The 19,033-nt window shown below is 41.5% G+C and overlaps 1 protein-coding gene across 4 annotated transcripts in view; it reads left to right on the top strand.

Moving 5' to 3' along the window:
* The first annotated feature begins 3,642 nt into the window (after positions 1 to 3,642).
* DPY19L1 (dpy-19 like C-mannosyltransferase 1) overlaps positions 3,643 to 19,033 on the top strand; it is a 53,366-nt gene continuing 37,975 nt past the window's right edge. The window contains exons 1-6 of one of the 4 annotated variants that reach the window (XM_082316967.1): positions 3,643 to 4,145; positions 5,177 to 5,245; positions 10,327 to 10,351; positions 11,652 to 11,739; positions 12,378 to 12,515; positions 17,507 to 17,627. In XM_082316967.1, coding sequence (XP_082173093.1) covers positions 3,851 to 4,145; positions 5,177 to 5,245; positions 10,327 to 10,351; positions 11,652 to 11,739; positions 12,378 to 12,515; positions 17,507 to 17,627 — 736 coding nt within the window. In that variant the 5' untranslated portion in view covers positions 3,643 to 3,850. Of the gene's footprint in view, positions 4,146 to 5,176; positions 5,246 to 8,120; positions 8,206 to 10,326; positions 10,352 to 11,651; positions 11,740 to 12,377; positions 12,516 to 17,506; positions 17,628 to 19,033 lie in introns of those variants that run through there. The other 3 variants (XM_082316968.1, XM_082316969.1, XM_082316970.1) reach the window with 3 other exon arrangements.

The following is a 19,033-nucleotide window of genomic DNA, read 5'->3' as shown; positions in this document are numbered from 1 at the left end:
ATAGATATAAAAAGGGAATTCTCTATGGGCACTCTTACCCAGATTACCTTGGGAGAGAGAAGGGGTTAGTATTGGTAATAAACTGCAAAGTGAAGGTCTCACTTGAGGCAAGAGGAACAGTGGGAGAACTGGCGGCAAGAGACAGTACAGAAGATGAGAATGAGTGGAGGAAAAGCAAGCAAACTCTGGACTATTTGGTGACGAGGTGTGCATGTCCAGTGCCTTGAGGAATGAACACTGCTAGAGAATATGTAGGAACTGCAAAGGCAATGTGTTTTACTGGCGGGGCCTGATACCTGAAGACTCTGAGTTATCTCCGTTGACAGCGTGTCACAGCCACCATCCAACTCAGCATCCTGAGGTTGCTGATATCTGGCAGAGTGATTTGGAAATATGAAGAGACAGCCTAGAGATCATGGAAAATGTGTGGTCAGAGGGATAGGGAAGACCTAGCAGAAACAGGAATGTTGTGTTCCGCGATGTGCTTTGTCCTGGGACAGCAGAAAACTGCAGAGCAGTGTCTTACGGATTTTGCTGTCCCTGGACAAAAGAAGTTAGGCTAAGCTGATTAAGACGATGTCTCTCCTATGGCCTAGTATATATCCTTCAGCACCCTCAAGAGTTGAGAGAAATCACATTCACTTTCAGAGTTATCACATTTCCCCCGCCCCCCCCCCGCTTTTTGTTATAAACAGCAAGGTATGTGCTGGCTTATTGGGATCACTCCTTTCGCTGTGATGTGCAGGATTAGTAATGAGCTACTCTGTATGAAACATGATGTTGGAAATAAACATAGCACTTCTGAAAAAATATGCAGCTCCTGCGATGATATAAACCCAAGGTTTATTTCTTACTACTTGTGTCTCTTACAGATTGAAGCAAGTGTCATTTTATTTTTAGAGGTATACTGCTCTACTGCAGCTCTTTTGAAGTGGCGTCGACGGTTTTCTTTAGCAATTCATAGCTGCTGAATATGGGCACCTTTAAGTTCAAATGTGATGTTCCGTCTTTGCATTGTTGTAACAACTTTTAAAATCTTTGGAGTTGTTTAGTTTAGTAGTACGTGCCTTTGTAATCAGGTTCTATGGGTGGTACCTTTTGAAATGATTTGCCTGAAGAGTTTTAATAAAAGAAAACAGCCTGAAGGTAATTGATTTGCTGCAGGATGGAGCAGGCCTAGTTAATCTCAGTCGTTGAGCCATCCCACAGCAATCGTTTGAACCTTAATAATCTCAGCCCTTCAGGTTCATAAGTGTTCCATGACTCTACTGATTTTGGCAAAAACTGAAAATAGGTTTCAGGAGTTAAAAATCAGCAGAACATATCATATTACTCTTTTTCTATGCCACTTACACGCAGAACTCCTTAACTATCTGGAGCCTTTACATTTCAATCACTCAGCCAGCAACAATAGACTCCTTTAATTACTAAATTTATTACAAGGCTGCACGATTAAAATCAAATATGAAAAAGAGCAGATTGTGGAACTTTTTCTCTTGGAAAGCAAGTGGGAAAATAGTATGGAGTCTTCAAACATTCAAATGGTGTTACTTTCATGTTTTCATTCATATTTACTATATAATAAACACAGATAAATGTTTCTTGAAATGTTAAACTGCTACAGGTAATTCACATTGGAAGAAGGACCTGTGTGCTCAGGAGACTGGCTGTTTTGTGTAACTATATAAGCTGGCCAAATGAAAAATGAAAAATACTACTTCTTCCTTGAGAAGGAAGTACTACTACTTTTTTGAGATCAATGTAACACATGCCCTTTGCAATTATCTCCCCAAAACAGCTGGGGGTAGAAGGACCATTTTCCCTCAACAAGCAAAGAAATGTGAAGCCAAGAGTACCTGTGGACACACAGGCCCTCTGTTAGTCCCACAGACTTGTTTGTTTTATCCAACTGAACCAACTTGTATCTTTATACCCTTATTGCGGTAACAACCTTCCTACTACCACAAAGACAGCGAAGGCCGTCCTCTTCTCATGTGTTCGTTACCTCGGTAGCTGAATCTGGACCAAAATTACCTTCCTGTGCTAATAATATGCCAATTACATATTTATTAAACATCTTTTAAATACTATATTAGTACGGTATTTGCCGCATAAGGCTCAAACCTTGTGTTTCACAGGATAGGATTCATAAAAATAATTAGGAAAAGAGACGAAAATGAAGAATGTGAGTTGTAAACATTTTAGGAAGAGTCACACACCTGTTGTGTTGGAGGAAAGGGGTGGAAAGGCCAGGAAAAATAAGGAAAGAGTTGAGTGGAAAGATGATGCCAAGAAAACCCAAATGGGTAGAAAGCTTGGGAGCACAAACACATAGAGAGAAATGAAGAGTGCACAGGGTCGAAGAAAAGCCTGAAGACAACAACGAAGAGCACCTGGGAAGCAAGGAATACGTGCGGTCAAGGAAGACCTTCCAGGGGAAAAACATAACAAGGGGACAGAGAGGAAAGAGTGAAATGGATCCCTTTGGAGAGGTTGGAGTTAATGAAGAGGTTATACTCTGCTATATTTAACCCATATTATCAAAAAGCAGTAATTAAATGAATAGATCCCTATCATCCTATCAACACTGTCTGACCACTGTTGTGTGCTGAGCAAAAAAAGCACGCGCAGGAGGAGGAAAGATAGTTTCGCTGCAGCTGGGACTCGTCTGACAGTTGTGTCGTACATTCACGACGTACATTCCTGTTCAGAGGAGAGCCGTGCCAGCTGCTAGCGCGGCAGCCACACTCGCTGCTGCTGGGAGGCGCTGAAGATGACCGCTCCAGGGAGCCGTGAGACGACATTTCAGCTCTCGAGGCTCCGCGTAACACAGGGCCTCTGCGCAGCAGGGCCTCGTAACCTCTGCGCCCAGGGAAACGTTTTGGCTGGAGCGGCGCGTCGCTTGTGGCCTTGCCTGGCCGGGAGCCGCCCGGGGCGGCGGGCAGCCCTGCCGGAGCCCGCCGGCCTGCGCCGGGGGCCGCTCGGGTGTTGCCACCTCGCTGGCGCACGGCAAGGCAAACCCGCGTCGGAACGCCAGAACGGGGAGGAGGAGGAGGAGGAGGACGAGGAGGTGTTTTCTGTGGCTGGGAAGTCCCTGGGACACCTTCTGGCAGTTAAAATTTTGGGAATGGGGACGACGACGACGACGACGGCACTCCAGAGAGATCCCCTGCCTTTCTGGGGCGGGCTTGATTTAACCAAGACGACGTTTACAAAGCGAAACGGCTTAGGAACGGGGAAGGGAAAGGCAACGGAGCCGAGCACCGGAGGAGGGGACACGGGGAAAGAAAACAGGACGCGACAGCAGCGCAAGGGCAGGGGCAGGGGCGGCCCCGCCCGCGCGGGGGCCGTCCCTCAGGGGGAGGTGAGCGGGAAGAGCCCCGCTCCCGCCGCCGCCGCCGCCGCCGCCTGCTCGGGGCCCGGGCCCGGGCCCTGCGGCAGGCCGCGGGGCAGGCAGCACGTGCGGCCCGGTGCGGGGGGAGGGAGCCCGGGCTCACCGCTGCCGCCGCCGGCGGCGGGCTCCGGGGCGGTGCGTGCGTGAGCGGCGGGGCGGAGCGGGGGAGGGGGGGCGCTGGCAGCCGTTACCCGCCCCGCCGGGGAGCGCCGCCCCCGCCCCCACGTGGCCAGCCGGGCGGAGCAGGCGGCGGCGGCGGCGGCAGCAGCGGCGGCGCAGCCCGGCGGAGTAGTGACCGGCCGCCCCCTCGCTCCGTTACTACGAGCCCGCCGGCGCCGTCTCCGCCCCGTGGCCTCCGGGCCCTGCCCGGGGGGTGGGGGAACCTCCTCGCTGAGGACCGCCCCCCTCGCCTCCCCTCCGGCGCGGCACACCGGCCCCGGCGGGGACTATGCGGAGATGGTCGTCCCGACCCGAGGCAGGAACAAAGAGTCGCCGCCGCTCAAGCCCGGGCAACAGCAGCACCAGTCGCCCGGCGCCAGCCCCGGGAGCGGCCGCGGGCGCCCGCCGCACTCGCCCGGCAGGCAGGTCCCCGGCGGGGCCCGCGCCATGCGGAAGGGAGGCGGCGGCCGGCGGGGAGCCAGGAGCGACCCCCAGAGACCCTGCAGGGAGGGGCCGGCGGCTGAGGGGGAGCGGGACGTGCTGGGCCGCGGCCCCCTGAGGCTCCTGCGCGTCTGCAGAGACCGGCTGCGAGGTGAGGTGGGGGGTGAGGGGAGGGAGCCGCCCCCCTTCCCCAAATCCTGCCCCTTCCCCGCGCCCTCTGCCCCGCTCGGCCGGGGGGGCAGCCCTTCCGCCCGGGGGAAGCGGGATGGGGCTCGGTCTCGCCTCCCTGCCGCCTTTCCGGGCGCCGGGAGACTTGCCCGGCACGGGCAGCGGGAAGGCGCCCCTGGCACCCGGCGGCTTTTCCCCGCCGCCTGGGGCAGGGGAGCGGCGGGACGTCCTTCCTCGGGAGGGCGGCCCGGGGGCGGCGGGGCGAAGCGCCTCGGCCGGGGAGCGGGCACCCCCCTGGCCTGAGGGCGCCTGCCCGCGCAGGGAGGCGGCGGGCTGTGCCCGGCGCTGCCGGGGCAGCGGCGGGCGGCCGGTTGCTCTCCCGCCCTCCCCGTCCTCCAGCCTGTCACAACACAACGGGAGGAGGCTGAACGAAAAAAGCTGACAAGACCCGCACTGGTATCGGCGGGAATCGGGGGCGAGGAAAAGGGGTTTTTACCGCTTTAGCATCCTTTGCGGGAGAAACGGGACAATGTGCTGTTTGTGTAACTAACTCCTGTTAAAACAGTCCCTCTAGTCGTATTGACTAGCTCTGCTTGGAGTGTTGGTATGACCAGCTTATCCCTTAACACTTTCTTGAAAGGATGGAGGGTTGCTTATTCTTTTAAAGTCTGACTTTCTGTTGGAGCAAATTTGTCAATAACGTGTCTACGAACAAATCCTCTTTTGACAAGTTATTTTGTAAAAGTTAGTTCAGGAATTAAAAACCCGATGATTTGTGTAGTCGCCTTAATAGTCTATCTGTGATGGTTAACGCTTTTATGTGTAGTTACCAACTTGCTGTATGAAATTTCTTTCAGCAGTTTTGAGGACAAGATTTTTTACAGAAAACTAATGCTGCAGAGTTCGAACACGTTTCCTTTTACAGAGGCCATTCTTAACTGATGCTTAAGGTATTTGTTTTCTTTTGACAGTATTTCTTAATTGATGCTTAAGGTATTTGTTTTCTTTTGACAGTATTTGTTGACGACAGAAAGGCCTTCATCGTAAAAGCTGATAGCAAGATATGGCTCACTTTCCTTCTGGGTAAGTAGAAGGAATGTGTCGGGGGAGAATACTGTTCTTTTTTACTTTGCTTTCTCTGGAATTTTAAACTCTGTCAAAAAATATTTGGAAATATGACTTGGAAAAACAAAAAAGCATAGCTTATGTTGAAAAGGGACAGGAAATAACTTCCTACCTGGTAACTTCTGTAAAGCTGTTATTGTAGTTGATGTGGTATCAGAACACTTGTAGGAAAATATTTGTCTGGATATTTGTGGATCTCTCCTATCCAGTCAATAATTTCTAAGGAAAAAAAGAAAAAAACAACTCTTATTAAGTAATGTAATCAACACAGCTTGGTTTAGAAGGATTACAGTTGGAAGAACATACAGCTGTAGGGGGATGTAAATTCAGATGTTACTATCCTTGGGAATATTTTGGAGTAAATGATAATACAGCTAATGGCCAAAGTCTTGGAAAAGGCACCTAAAGTATTTGCAAAATTAAATAAGAAATGTGTTCCTAAAGTTAACAAATGTTAAATAATAGCATATTTGTCAGATGTGCAATTCCATATACTCTTAAAGGTTTTATATTAAAAGACTGTCAGGGTATTCCGAAGATGCTGGTACTATTAATCACACCACCAGTAGTCTTTGTTGCCAAAGGGAGTTTCTTCAGTTTGATGAATTACATTGCAAAGTAGTAGCAGGGAAACAACCTTTAGCTTACAAACTAATTGATGAATAAACTGTTCCTAAATTGCTTTGCTTACTTCTGTTTATTCAGCATTTCCTAGACTAGTAGTTACTTAAATGACATAGAAACATTAAAATGATGGTCAGAATTGAAAAATGCTTTCCTTTGATTGAAATTTGAGAGCAGATTAGGTAGAGAGCTTTATAATTTCTGGAGTTTGAATTTGGCCGTGAAACCCAGATAACCAATTAAATACTGCAGGGAGCTATTTATATTTTTAATAGGAGTAAACCCTTAATAGCAATGTATGTAATAGCATACAGTATTTGCAGTAGTGAAGAATGTACATATACTAAATATGAAATAGTGGGTTTTGGTTAGTTTTAGTGGTATTTGACTTGTTTTGCTTAAGCTGTAAGGTCCAGATTTTAAAAACGGCAGCTCCCACAGGTGGAGCTAGTGTTGTTATAGGGTGTGGATTTTTTTCTCTTAAGAATTCTTTCCAATTTACATGCAACAATAAAGTTGTCAGATTTTCGAGGACATTCTTATACAACACTTTGCCCTATTATGTTCGTTTTTTTTTTTTTTTTTAAATGACCATTGAATTGAGGCCTTATTCTTGAAGACATCCTTTCTAGATTGCACAGAATCTCACAATGAAACATCTTGACTAAGCTGCAGAAGTACTCAACGCTTGCACATTCCTCATTGTTCCCAGTTCTGCTGTATTTCTGCCTAGTCACTTCAGAGATACTTGCAAAGTATTAATCATTTTCTAGTACGTTTCACATCCTGTTGCATTACAGTATCTCAACATTTGTTGTTCTCTTGGTAAATGAGTTCTGTATATTATGGCTTTATTCTTAGGTATTTGATTTCCAGAATTAGAATGCTTTTTATGTGTCATTCATACTGTTTTTCTTAGAACAGAACACAGGCAAAAATAGGAAATCCGAAGAATAAACTGTCAGATTTTACTTAATAGCCCTAGTCTGCAAAAATCTGATCGTATGCTTTGCTTTTAGGGATTATTAGGCTGGGTGAGAAAATGGCATCTGCAAGTTCAAGTACATAGTAGTTGTATAAGTCTTTGTAGTGTTAGGACTCTAGTATTCCTCTCCTGTCCTCTCCTTCATTCCCTCCCCAGTAAGGACATTAATATGATCAAAGGATGGTAATTTAAGAGAGCTGATCTGCGTGTTTTCCATCAGAAACTAGCTTAATGTAAGTCTGGATGCAGTCTGTTGAAAAATGCCTATTTGGACTCATAGTGGCAGTCTATGAATTAAGCGCATTGTCTCTTGAAATGTGAGTAATTACATGAATTGCTGTGTGATTATAAAAGGTCTTCGTTTTATACTTATAATAAAGTGATATTGTGAAGTTTTATAAAAATGTATATGAAATTCTCCAAAATAACTGTGAATGTATTTACACTTACTGCATTAGCTTTAAATAAAACATTTACTGAAGGGAAGAATCAGATTTAAATATATTGTTTTCTTTACGAAATAAGTGGTATGTTTGAGTCGGAAATGTAATTTCCATATTAATAGATAATTTATTTGCAACAATAAAATACTGCATATTTGGCTTATTTAGAACCACATGAATTTGAGATCATGAACAGTACTGGCAGCTAATGTGCATTTCTTTTGACTTCACTGTATATTCTCACCTAACATGTAATTTGTCTTAAAATTGATATTTCTTTTTATAATTGGGGTGTGTGAATATGTGAATGTATTTCAGCATCTAATCTTATTGGGAATCTTACAAACGTTGCTGAGAAATGAAATAATGCTTTGTGCAAATGTGAGACTCTAAGTAATAACTAAGAAAGGTGTGGACTTCTCTGTTTCTTTCCATACAGTTACTGCAAAATGTGTTTGTTTATGGAATGTGGTTTGCTGTGTTGCCAATACAGCTAATGTGCTTACCTGGAATTCCATATCATACCCATATCTGCTTTTCTGAAAAAGGAATTTGCAGGTCTTAATGAGAGCTAACGTAAATGCCTTTAGTATAAAAAAAAAAAAAAAATAATCTGCAGCTCCTGAAACTTTCCTAAGACATTAAATTCCACTTAATGTGAACTATACTGAGCAATCCTTTGGTAAATTTTTTTTCTAGAAAGTGTATGTAAAAATGTAAAGTTTTGAATGAAAGCTCGTGGTATTCATTTTCTAACTTAAATCCCAGCTTCTCTTTGAGAAAACTACTTCAGCGACTGAAGGGGAGCTGAAAAACTCTTAAGGAAGTTTCAGTGTGGTATTGTACAACCTCAACTACTATGTGAAGTATGTATCTTGAAGTAAATGTTAAATTGTACAGGCAGGTAGTTTAGAAATTTTTTTCCCCTTAGGTAATTCTTTTTTTTTTTTTCCTTCTGTCTTACTCAGTTTCACCTCACACATCTTTGTATACAAAACTTTAATATTAAAATTGAAGTTCATAAATGTACTTTGTTGCATTATGACCTGTGGTGACAATGATGATAAATACTGCCAGCAGCAGCACTTCCGGGCTCTGTGTTGGAGGAACGTGTGGTTTGGGAATACATACTAGGGCATGAAGCGTACATTCATTCCACTCCTACTTAAATTTAGGGGTTTTGCAAAGGCGTCTGTCTTTCTCTTGTCCCTGCTGCTTTCCAGAAAGAGACCACCATATGCATGTAACACGCAGTCTGAACGCGTGCCCATTCACTAACTCTCCGACTATATTCTGCGTCAGTGTGCAGGCATTTGACGCGTGTTTTACCTCTGTGCAAGCCACTTGACCCATTCCGTGTCGTCGCAGCGCCGCGGGCCGTGCCCGGGTGCCCGTAGGCTGCAGGAGGTGTGTGCGGATCAGCACCCTGGAGAGGGATGCGGCGCTCGGCACCTGGCTGGCCCTAGCTGGGTCTGGGCCGGGAGGGTGGTTGTCTTCTCCACTTTCTGCTCCGTATGGCCTGTGTGAATAAGAGGGCTCTTCATTAACCATAAAGATTTTCTTGGGTTGAAGGCAACCAGTCTACCTGACCTTTCTATGGCAGCGAGCCACTGTGTGCCTAGAGGGCGACCAAGACGCCTTCAGTCTAGAAGGAGCACCGTGGTTACTCTAAGTGCTTACCCTTTATCCCTCACTCGTGCTGGCTTTGCTTCCATGGTGAGCTCTGGATATGCTGTGAATGCTGTCCAAGCAAAATGGAGTGGCTTCTGCTCTCTGTGGATCTTGTCATGCTCAAGAAGTCAGAGACCTAGCCTGTTGACCCACCACTTTACTGTAATTTGTCTTTTCCCTTTGTCTCTCAAATTATTCCCTTGTTCTGTACCTACGTGACAACAGTGCAGATCGTCTCCGAATGGACAAATGGAATGTTATTACATGGAGAGTCTACCTTTTTTAGCAGTTATGGTCTCAGTTAGATTTGTGTTGGTTGTCACAGTCTGTTTGGATCTCTCAAATTTACGGGACAATGTACTCTGTAAATTAAACTTTATTTTATGAGCTCATTAGGAAAGAAAACAGACATGACAAGGGTTCCGTCTACTTTGTATAGACTAGTCTAACATGGGAATTCACTAATTCATCACTTAAGGCATGAGGTTTCTAACTCACAAGTTCTCTAATTTGCAACTCCTAACTTGTGCACCTATGAGCAAAATAGTTACCAGCTGCTGGTGGGAGTGCTCATCCTTCCTCTTCCATCATGGTGCGGGTGTCCCCTATATCATATCAGTAATCATGAAAGCCTCAGCAGTCCAGCTACTGCTGGATCTGCTTTAAAAACTTTTTGGGTAAGCTGATGTATTTGTACCTTCCAGCTTGGAAGTTTGGTCTATGCCATTTCCATGAATTAGCAAATTCTGAAGAAACTGCCAGACAATCGATATGCAAGGATTATGGCTGCAGGAGACAGCAAGCTGCAGGTGATAATGGCTGCATAATGTCCTTTAGCCCTTTCTGGCCACTGGGTCCTGCCTATGTGTTGCCCTTGCTTTGACCTAACAGTGCTGCTCCTAGCATACATCAGGCCTTAGTATGAGCTGTGTGTTAGCCAAAATCTGAGCAGGAGTTGAGTGAACAGTCATAGTAGGTATCTTAAAATGTTAAAAATATTTATGCTTATTAAAAAAACACTTATAATTCAGTTTTGTTATTGATAGCTGAAATGGGTGTGTTAGATTCTGATGGATCAACCTGAGTGATGCAGGATGTAGGTGGGAACATTGCCTATTGCTGAATGCTATCAGCATAATTTCAGATTTTGAAGGAGCTGGCCATAAAAGTTAATTCAGATGTTCCTATTCTGTTCCTCTGGAGGCTGAGTACCTTCTCTGCACCTCTGAAGTAGTACTGTAATTACTTTAAAGAACATGATTTTGTGTTCAATGATTTAAATATTTGAGTAACGACATCTTTTGTTTCCCTTACAGCTGTTTTTGCAGGAGTCCTACATTGGTAAGGTTAAATTTATTGCTTGAGAGTAGTATGGGTTTTTAAAATAATATATAGGTCAAAAAGTTATTTTTTTAGACAAGCTATTGGGATAATTTATATTTAAGTCTTTCCTCTCAAAACCAAATTGTTGTCTCTAAGATGAATAATTCTGTTGTTGTGAAGCTGATGTGAAAGGTTTCTTAAGCATGTTCAGTGAAGAGTGAAGCCTGCTTTCCAGGTGGAAAATTGTTGCTTAGCTATACAAATTCAGGTGCATTTCCACTAACAGACCTTTTTACCCTCAGTGGGTTTTGAAAGTGCAGGTAAATCCTTTCAGCTTTCTCCTATGTTCTGCTTATTTAGATTCTGCTTTAATTTCTTAGTTTTACGTCACGTGTTCTCTAACCTCTTCAGAGAATTCTGGCCAATGTTGTATTTGTATACAGAAGAATGGCCTTTCAACTACTCTTTGTCAACGTAATCCTTGTGTTTCAGGTTCCATCCTAATCCTCACCCTTCCTTTTTGTAGTATAGACTTGAAATAGAATGGCTTCTATAGTGATTTTCACCAGCTACTTATGCAGAGATAAAAAGTAACAGCTTCTGCCACTCTTTTTGTTTCCAAGCTCAAAAAGAACTATTGATTTTTAGTAGTGTGTTTCTTGCATATTCCTATTCAAAAGCAGAGTCCTGTGCACTACTCTGTTTCTTTCTTTTTCCATTGTTTCTGGAGATGAAGCACCTCTTGGAAATTGCAAGTTTTGCCTCCAAAATAATTTGCATTTTGCCTGGCTTTTTTTTTCCTCCCTGTAGTTGCACCTTTATTTAAATATACTTTTGATGGTAAGTGCATCTATATATAATGGCAGATAACCGCATTGAAATGCAAGTCAGGGAAGATTTTTGTGGAAAAAACATACACTACTTGTATGTGCACCGTTATTTTCACCAGTTTTTAATCTGTGATTCTTTTCATTTGTCAGATATTTGAATTTTCTTTCCTAATGTGTAGACTTGATAGTTTTAATAGCATTAAACTTTTGATCCTTAAGTGTCTGCACTTAAGTTAAAATGTATTAGAGTATTATAACTAATTCCATAATACAAGGTAATAAATGCTCTATGGATTCATATTTTTTCCATTTAAAATAGTCTAAATAGAGGCGAATGTTGGTATACTATATGAGTAAATTAAAATAGCAGTTTGTAAGTAAACTTTGGGTCTTCCTTGAATGTTTTGCCAGCTCTTCCTTGGTATATATGACTTAGTACAGGTTCTAAACCTCTTTATTGAGTTTTAATTATTACTATTTTTTAACAGGTGTCACATAACAACTCTTTTTGAAAATGACCGTCATTTTTCTCACCTGTCAACGCTAGAAAGAGAAATGGCTTTTCGCACGGAAATGGTTAGATTATATTTCAATAAAAATTCAGTGATTGGAAAACTTCTGTCTGTAATCTTGTGATTGTGGGCTTTCCAAAATTTCTTAATACCTTCTGGATAAGTAAATATATTGATATCTTGCAACTAACGTGCATTATGCTTTTACATGCAGCGCATTTATGTGTCTTGCAGCTGATCACTATGAACTTATCTCTTCACAGTTCACTTAAAATATAATTTAAAAATATGATTCTAGAGGACCTAAAATACAAAACTACAAGAACCTTGTAGCATACTTTCAATTATAGTCTTGTTATGCAGCTTTTTTTTTTTTTAAATTTTTTTTTAATTAATGTTTGCATACGTATACAGCTTCTGGCTGCTTTTATTTTGAGAGTTGTGAAATACTATGCTAGTGCATAGTTACCAGCCCAAATGAGAGATTTCTAGATGTCCTATGAAACAAGATGGAAGGAAACCCACATTGCTTGTTTCAGTGGCACTAATAGATGAGATTTGAAAAACTGGATAGTCATTTTGAATCATTTTGTCCTATTTGTTGTATTACAAAATTTGATTTAAAACCAAAGCTTGCATATGATAGTTCATGAAGCAGAAGTGATCTCTTTAATCGTAAATAATGATTCTACTCTCCTGTAGGGTCTTTATTATTCCTACTTCAAGATCATTATCGAGGCACCATCGTTTTGGAATGGAGTATGGGCAATTATGAATGACAGACTAACTGAATATCCCTTAGTGATTAACACCTTACAAAGGTTCAATCTTTACCCAGAGGTGAGCTATGTTTTAAAAATAATACCTTCTGATAAACCTTTGATTTCTTTAGATTTGACTACAGATTTTACTCTGGAAAATGTGGTTGTAAAGATATAGTGACTAGTGAAGTGTTGCTTAAATACGTTATTTTAGTTCCAGATTTAAAATGAGAAAGTTACTTCATACATTGTGATCAATTCTCAGACTTCAAGTATGTCTAATCAAATGTGAATACTCTCTAGATCTTAGCATTTCATGCCCTGAAGTTGCAATCCAATTCTATACTTCTTATCTTCTTTTGGTCTTTTCACTGAAAGCAAGTAAGTTTCTGACATTTCCCGAAGTATACAATATGACATATGAAGTATCGGTATTATGTGACAATCATGTCTGCAGCGATACAGGTACTGAGAGGTTATTTTGGCTTGCATTTTGTGTAGGACAATCTACTAACAAATCATCACAGTTCACTGTGGCCCTAAAATCCATGAATGGTAATAGTTTACTTACATGTTACAGAAGAAATTCCTCTGTAGAAGACTGCTCTTGTTTGTACATACTTGATGTTAGACCTGTTACCTGGTTAGATTACGTTCTACTCTGCTTTTTTGTCACTTGAAAGAACACTTCCTTAAGTATGGAAATGTTTGGTTTTCTCTCTCTTATGGTTTTGCCAGTGTGTCTCAAACATTTTGCAAAGGGAAAACTCCTTTGGTTAATGTGCATTTCTGTAACTCCATGCGTCAGCAATAAATTAGTTTTTGGAGAACCAAGGACTAATAATGGCTGTAATTGCTGGGTGCTAGCATTTATACTCATTCTCCTGCTCTGTCAGAGCAGAGCTGCTTTCAGGAACTATATCTGTAAGGGTTCTCAGCATGCAGGTATTTATACAACTTGCATGTAGTGGTTTCATTTACTTCTTAATTCCTTGCTATGGAAGAACTAAATGCTATACATGAGTGCTTTTTGTTACCCTCTCACTGGTTTTGGGTTTGTTTGTGGGATTTTTTTGAATTTTTTTGTGGTTTTGTTTTGTTTTAACTCCAAAGGGCTGGAGTTCAGTTCTAGAAATGTGACATGAGGAGCATGTGCCTTATTTGAATACTATGAAGTTATTTTCTTTAGCTGAGAAAGATTTATTGACTTTGGCTGTAGTCTGACTTGCAAAAATCAAAGGTAACTGGTCAAATGAACCTGCTCTTAGAGAATCATCAATATCGCCATGAGAGATGACTAAGTAAATTGAATGATGAAATCAAAACAATAGCAATCAGATATAGTGGCTGACAGTCTGTAAGAACGTTGGGTAGATTACTGTGCAAAATGTGTAGGCTTGTCTGTTCATTCAGAGTTTTCTAGGATCTTACTGGCTCATAGAACTTGGTGATAAGGTGTGAATTCATTCATCTTTTCTGTGCCTGTGTGGGCATGCAAAGCAGACAAATAGTCTCCTCTGCTCCTTTCAGTCATTTATTGCTTGATGTCAAGCCTTCCTGTAAATATTTTTTTTTTTTTTTTAAAAAGTGTATTTCTTGAGTACTCTTGTTTCCACATAACACATCTATAAAACTGTCAATAGGTGCAACTTGACATTTGAAGTATGTTCTCCAAATTTATCTAATTTTACTTATGATTATAATGGGGCTGGGTGATGGGAAGATGCTTGTGGATTTATTTGTTGGCAGTGAAATTTTTCCCTCTGATACTCAGTATCCAGTCATGTTTTCTGAAAGTGTTTCATTTCCTGTTTGATATTTTAGGATCTTTCCAGCTCTTTCAGCCCAATAGTGGCATTAAGGCTGAATTTTAATAAAGTTTTTGTTTGTTTACCAGATTTCAAAGTCAATTACATCAAAAATAGCCTTGAAATCCAGTTACTAAACAGGATATTAAACCCATTAAGAAAAGTAGAACAATTCACCTGCAAGTACAGTCGGTACTAGCCATGAAAACTTCAAAAGAAGGAAAAAAAAATGGTAAAGTGAGTCCATAGCAATCACTACATCATCTGTGTAAATTATAAATATAAGCAGTAAAAAAAAAAAAAAAATCTGCGAAAAGCAACAAGTCAGTCTTCGTAGTTGTACAACATTATAATCCCACTAAAGTCTTGATTTTCCAGGTATTTGCTGCATAGTCAGGTTGTTGCAGTAGTTGTGGTGTTGTTTTCATCTGTGATCCCTGATGCAAAATGGCAGAGAGATAATGTGTTCATTTCTGTGGCAGAGAGATAATGTGTTTACTCTCTGGCTGTTTATCGTTACAGAACAGTTGATATTTCTGTGTGTGGCAGTGATGATGAAAATTTGAGTTGGAGTGATGAGTGTTGTGTAGTTGGCGTTAAAGTGCTTACTCAAAGGCAACTAGTAAAAGAGATTGACTTTTCTACATGTTCTTTTATAGCAAAGGACTGGCCCTGCCCACAGAGATCTCCTGAGTCCGAGAGCCAGTCTTTTGTTTTCCAAGTTTTGCATTTACTGCCTCATCTGATATGGGACAGTAGAAATTCCAAAAATGCCATTGTGCTCTAATTGACCTAGCAATTTTGTACTACTGATTTGCTTCCATTTTTATGCCCATGTTAACTGTTTCATGTAAAGTAGCTTTTGGCAAAAAATGTTTGTGTTTTGCATGAAGTACCTAACCTGGTACCTTTTTAGGGAGCATTCATGTGTGGTAACATCTGCAGCAGACACAAGCACGTGTGATATAAAAAGGTTAAGTTGATAAATCAATAAATTTTTTTTGTGCAACATTGGTTCAGCAAGAATGTTTTATGTGCTTAGGGTAATGTCAGCTTTAGGGCTGGTGGTGCAAATATGGCAGCTTAGAGACATCAGTCTAGCATATGCATTCTATTGGCAGTGTACAAACCACATTCAGGTAATAAAAGGAAAGATTCAGATTTGCTTCCCCAGTCCCGTTGTTGCCTTTCTGGAGATAGGGCAAGTGTCTGGTTCATGCACGCACACGTGCGCAGTCAGAAATGCCAGGGCACGGATGTGCAGAAAGCCTCCAGGAATTCAGAATAGTGTACTTTGCATGACACAATATTGAGGCAGGGAGTCTTGGTCTAGAAAGATGTAACTGTGTTTTAAATATATAAGAATTACATTGTGAGAGAGTAAGGGCCACAGGTGAAGTGAGCCATGATGATTGGAGCCCTGGTATTAAAAATTAATGAATTATAGAATCACAGAACAGTTGAGGTTGGGAGGGATATCTGAAGATCATCTAGTCTCAACACTCTGCTCGAAGCAGGGTGAAGTAGAGCAGGTTGCTCAGGGCCATCTCTGGTTTCGCTTTGAATATATCCACCTCTGGGCAACCTGTTCCAGTGTTTGACCACCCTCAAAGTAAAAGTATTTTCCTACATATAAGTGGAATTTCCTGTATTTCAATTGGTGCTCGTCGTCTCTTGTTTTGTCAACCGAAAAGAGTCTGTCTCAGTCATCTTTACTCTATGTCCTTCTTGTCTTGGGCAGCCCAGAACAGGACTTAGCACCGGAGGTATGGTCTTAGCAGTGCTGACTAGAGGGGAAGGGTCGCCTCTCTTGTCCTGGTGACATACAGCCCAGGATACATTTGGCTTTCTTTGCAGCAAGGGTGTATCACTGGCTCAGCTATAGTTTGTCCACCAGGACACTCAGGTCCTTTTCTGCAAAACTGCTTTCTAGCTGATCAGCTCCAGTCTGTACTGGTGCATGGTGTTGCTCTGCCCCAGTGCAGGACTTCGCATTTCCCTTTCATGAGATTCCTGTTGGCCCATTTCTCTAGCCTGTTGAGGTCCCTCTCAATGGCAACACAAGCATCAAGCACTCCTTCCTATTGAGTATCATGTGCAAACTCATTGAGGATGTTCTCTTGTGCCATCATCTAGTCTTAATAAAGACGTAGAACAGAATTGGCACCAGACAAAAAAAACACCCACAGCTGTCCCCTCATCTACCAAGACAGTAATCTCAGAAGGTTATGAAGTTGGGCAGGCATGATTTCCCCTTTGTAAATCCATGCTGACCACTTCCAATCACTTTTTTGTCTTTAGTATGTTTGGAAGTGGTTTCCAGGAGGATTTACTCCATCACGCTCTCAGAGATCAAGGGGTAATTTCCTGTATTTCCTTCTTGTCCTTGAAGGTAGAAGTGACATAAAGAGTTTTATTAATTGTATGGGGAAAGAAAAGAGGGAATCATCCTTCTTGTACCTGTTTTCTGTGACACAGGGCTGAGATAGCTAATACTGCAGTGGTGACACATATTTTCAGTCTGGCAACCCCTGGGTTATAACTTTCAAAGCAGCTCAACTGGAATGGTCACATTACTCATTTATGAACTCTATAATCCTGTCAGGATAGCTTGGTAATGTTAACTAGTGACTTTGCTGTGAGATGAGCCGTCATTTTTCTGTGTGTAAAAAAAACTGATGTTTTTTGTGTCAGGTGTTGAAATTTAATTTGGTTGTTGTTATAAGAACATTACAACCTGTGTATGGAAAATGGAAATGCTGTCTTATATTGCATCTGGAAGCCCTTTCTAATGCATGCTTAAATTTAACCTATCAGAGTTTATCTGAGTAAAAGGCCTAAAGATTTCGTCCATTAATATTCTTGCCAGGTGGAAAAAAATTAATTGGTTTTAATGGATTTAATTTGGCTAACTGTCCTCTGTCAACAAAATCTGGGATTTTAATATCTGATAAACAAAAATAGTTAAATGGGGAACCTTCCAGACAATATTGAAATATATATATATTTTTTTCAAATATTGAAGTTTGATGCATGAAATTATTTCTGTTCTACAGCAGGCATAATTTTAGTCTAGTAATGAACACTTGGTCTATGTTGGATGCCTTTAGGAAATTACGGTCAAAAATGCTAAGTAATTGAGATAAATTCTGAGTTTAAAAAAAATGCTTGGTGAGGGCCAGTTGTCATGAGAGGTTACCAAGAGCCTTGAGCTAATCTCGAAGTTCCTTTTCAGAAACTTCAAATCCTGTTTTCCACCTAGGTGGTCCTTGCCAGCTGGTACCGCATATATACTGCTATTATGGATTTCCTTGGTGCACCAACAAAGACATGTTGGACTGTAAACAGAGGAAAAGGGCTTAGTCCTGTTGAAAGCTGCGAGGGTGAGTTGCATTTTATTCTAGTTTCTTCGTGGAAGCATATAATTGTGGCTTTATGTATTTCAGAAGTAATAAATATTCCTGTGTCTTTATCACTGACATGCTTTCATTTGGCTAAGCCTGTGGTTTTGGCAGGTTCACAACATAAGGGACAATCATGAAAAAAAGATGCTTTTAAGAACACCAGGGGTGAGAATGTGGACTTTGCTTATTAGATAGCTCCTCCTACCTAGGTTGAATTCTTATACTGCACTTCAAAACTTCACAGTTGTAGTCTGAGCCTTCATAATGTTGGATTGTTACAAAGAATAAGATGTCCTAAATGTAATTGGAGGCCACTGTACATGAACTAGTTTTTTGTAGCTTCTGTGGAGTCCCCAATGCATTCCAAGTTCCTACATTTCAAAAACTTACCCTCTGTATTTCCTCCCCTAACGACAACTTGAGGAGAGGGGAGGAAGGGGAAAAAGGTAACCACAAGGCTCCCTTTTGGAGAAATCCTGTATAGTGATTCTGCTGGGAAGAATCCTCTTCCTCTTGTGGCCTCCTATTCAGCATAAGAATGTCAATCTTATACCTTGATTTTGATACCAAAGCTTGGATGCTGCCACTTCTTTCTTTTTTTTTTCCATATTTAAAGTATTGGCTTGTCAAGTAAGTATTGTGCGATAAAAGTGCCTTGCTGAGAAGCGCTTTTGAGATATTCTACAGTTGGTTAAAGCTGAATGATAGATGGTGGCTTGTGAAGTTGTTTCATTTTATCATTTAAAATGTCTTTGTGTAGTGACAACTGAGTATTTTTCCTTTGCACAAAGGCTATAAGAACTTTCTTCAGAGCTTGAATGATTCACTTTCTCTAATTTTGTCAGAAGCAGTGAATAAATGTATAACTTTTCATTTCTGTTTTTTGTAAAAAACAAACCAAACCAACAAAAGCACCAACTATTGAGACTACCATGTTTGGTGAGCATATCATCATCTTACTTTAGAGAACTGTCTTGCTGTATTTTCAGCAATGGTGAATAATCGTTTCTGCATATTAAACTATGAAGTTTTGCTGCCTTCTCTATAATGAATAAGGCTTTTTATGCTGTAGTGCTGAAATGATTAGAGCCAGGAGGGTTTAAACAAATAATGGGAAAGAGAATAGCAACAGAAGTGTGAACGCCAAAGTGTTTGTGAATGAAGAAATTGAAAGACTTGCATTATTGGAAAATCTCTTGGCTTCTAATGAAACAAAGAAAACAAAGAGCATTGTGTGTGATATGTTTAACAATGGATTTACTCCTGCAAGAGATGGGAAGTGAGAGTATAGGGAGTACAAACCTGTTCTAAAAAGATATATGAAGTCAAAACGTGGTCTCTAGAGAATGTTCTTAGTGATACTTATGTCTTCTATGCATTGCAGG

The sequence above is a fragment of the Platalea leucorodia genome (genome assembly GCF_965183815.1).
Source record: "Platalea leucorodia genome assembly, chromosome: 1".
Lineage (NCBI taxonomy): Eukaryota > Metazoa > Chordata > Aves > Pelecaniformes > Threskiornithidae > Platalea > Platalea leucorodia.
This window is presented reverse-complemented; position numbering and strand designations above follow the sequence as displayed.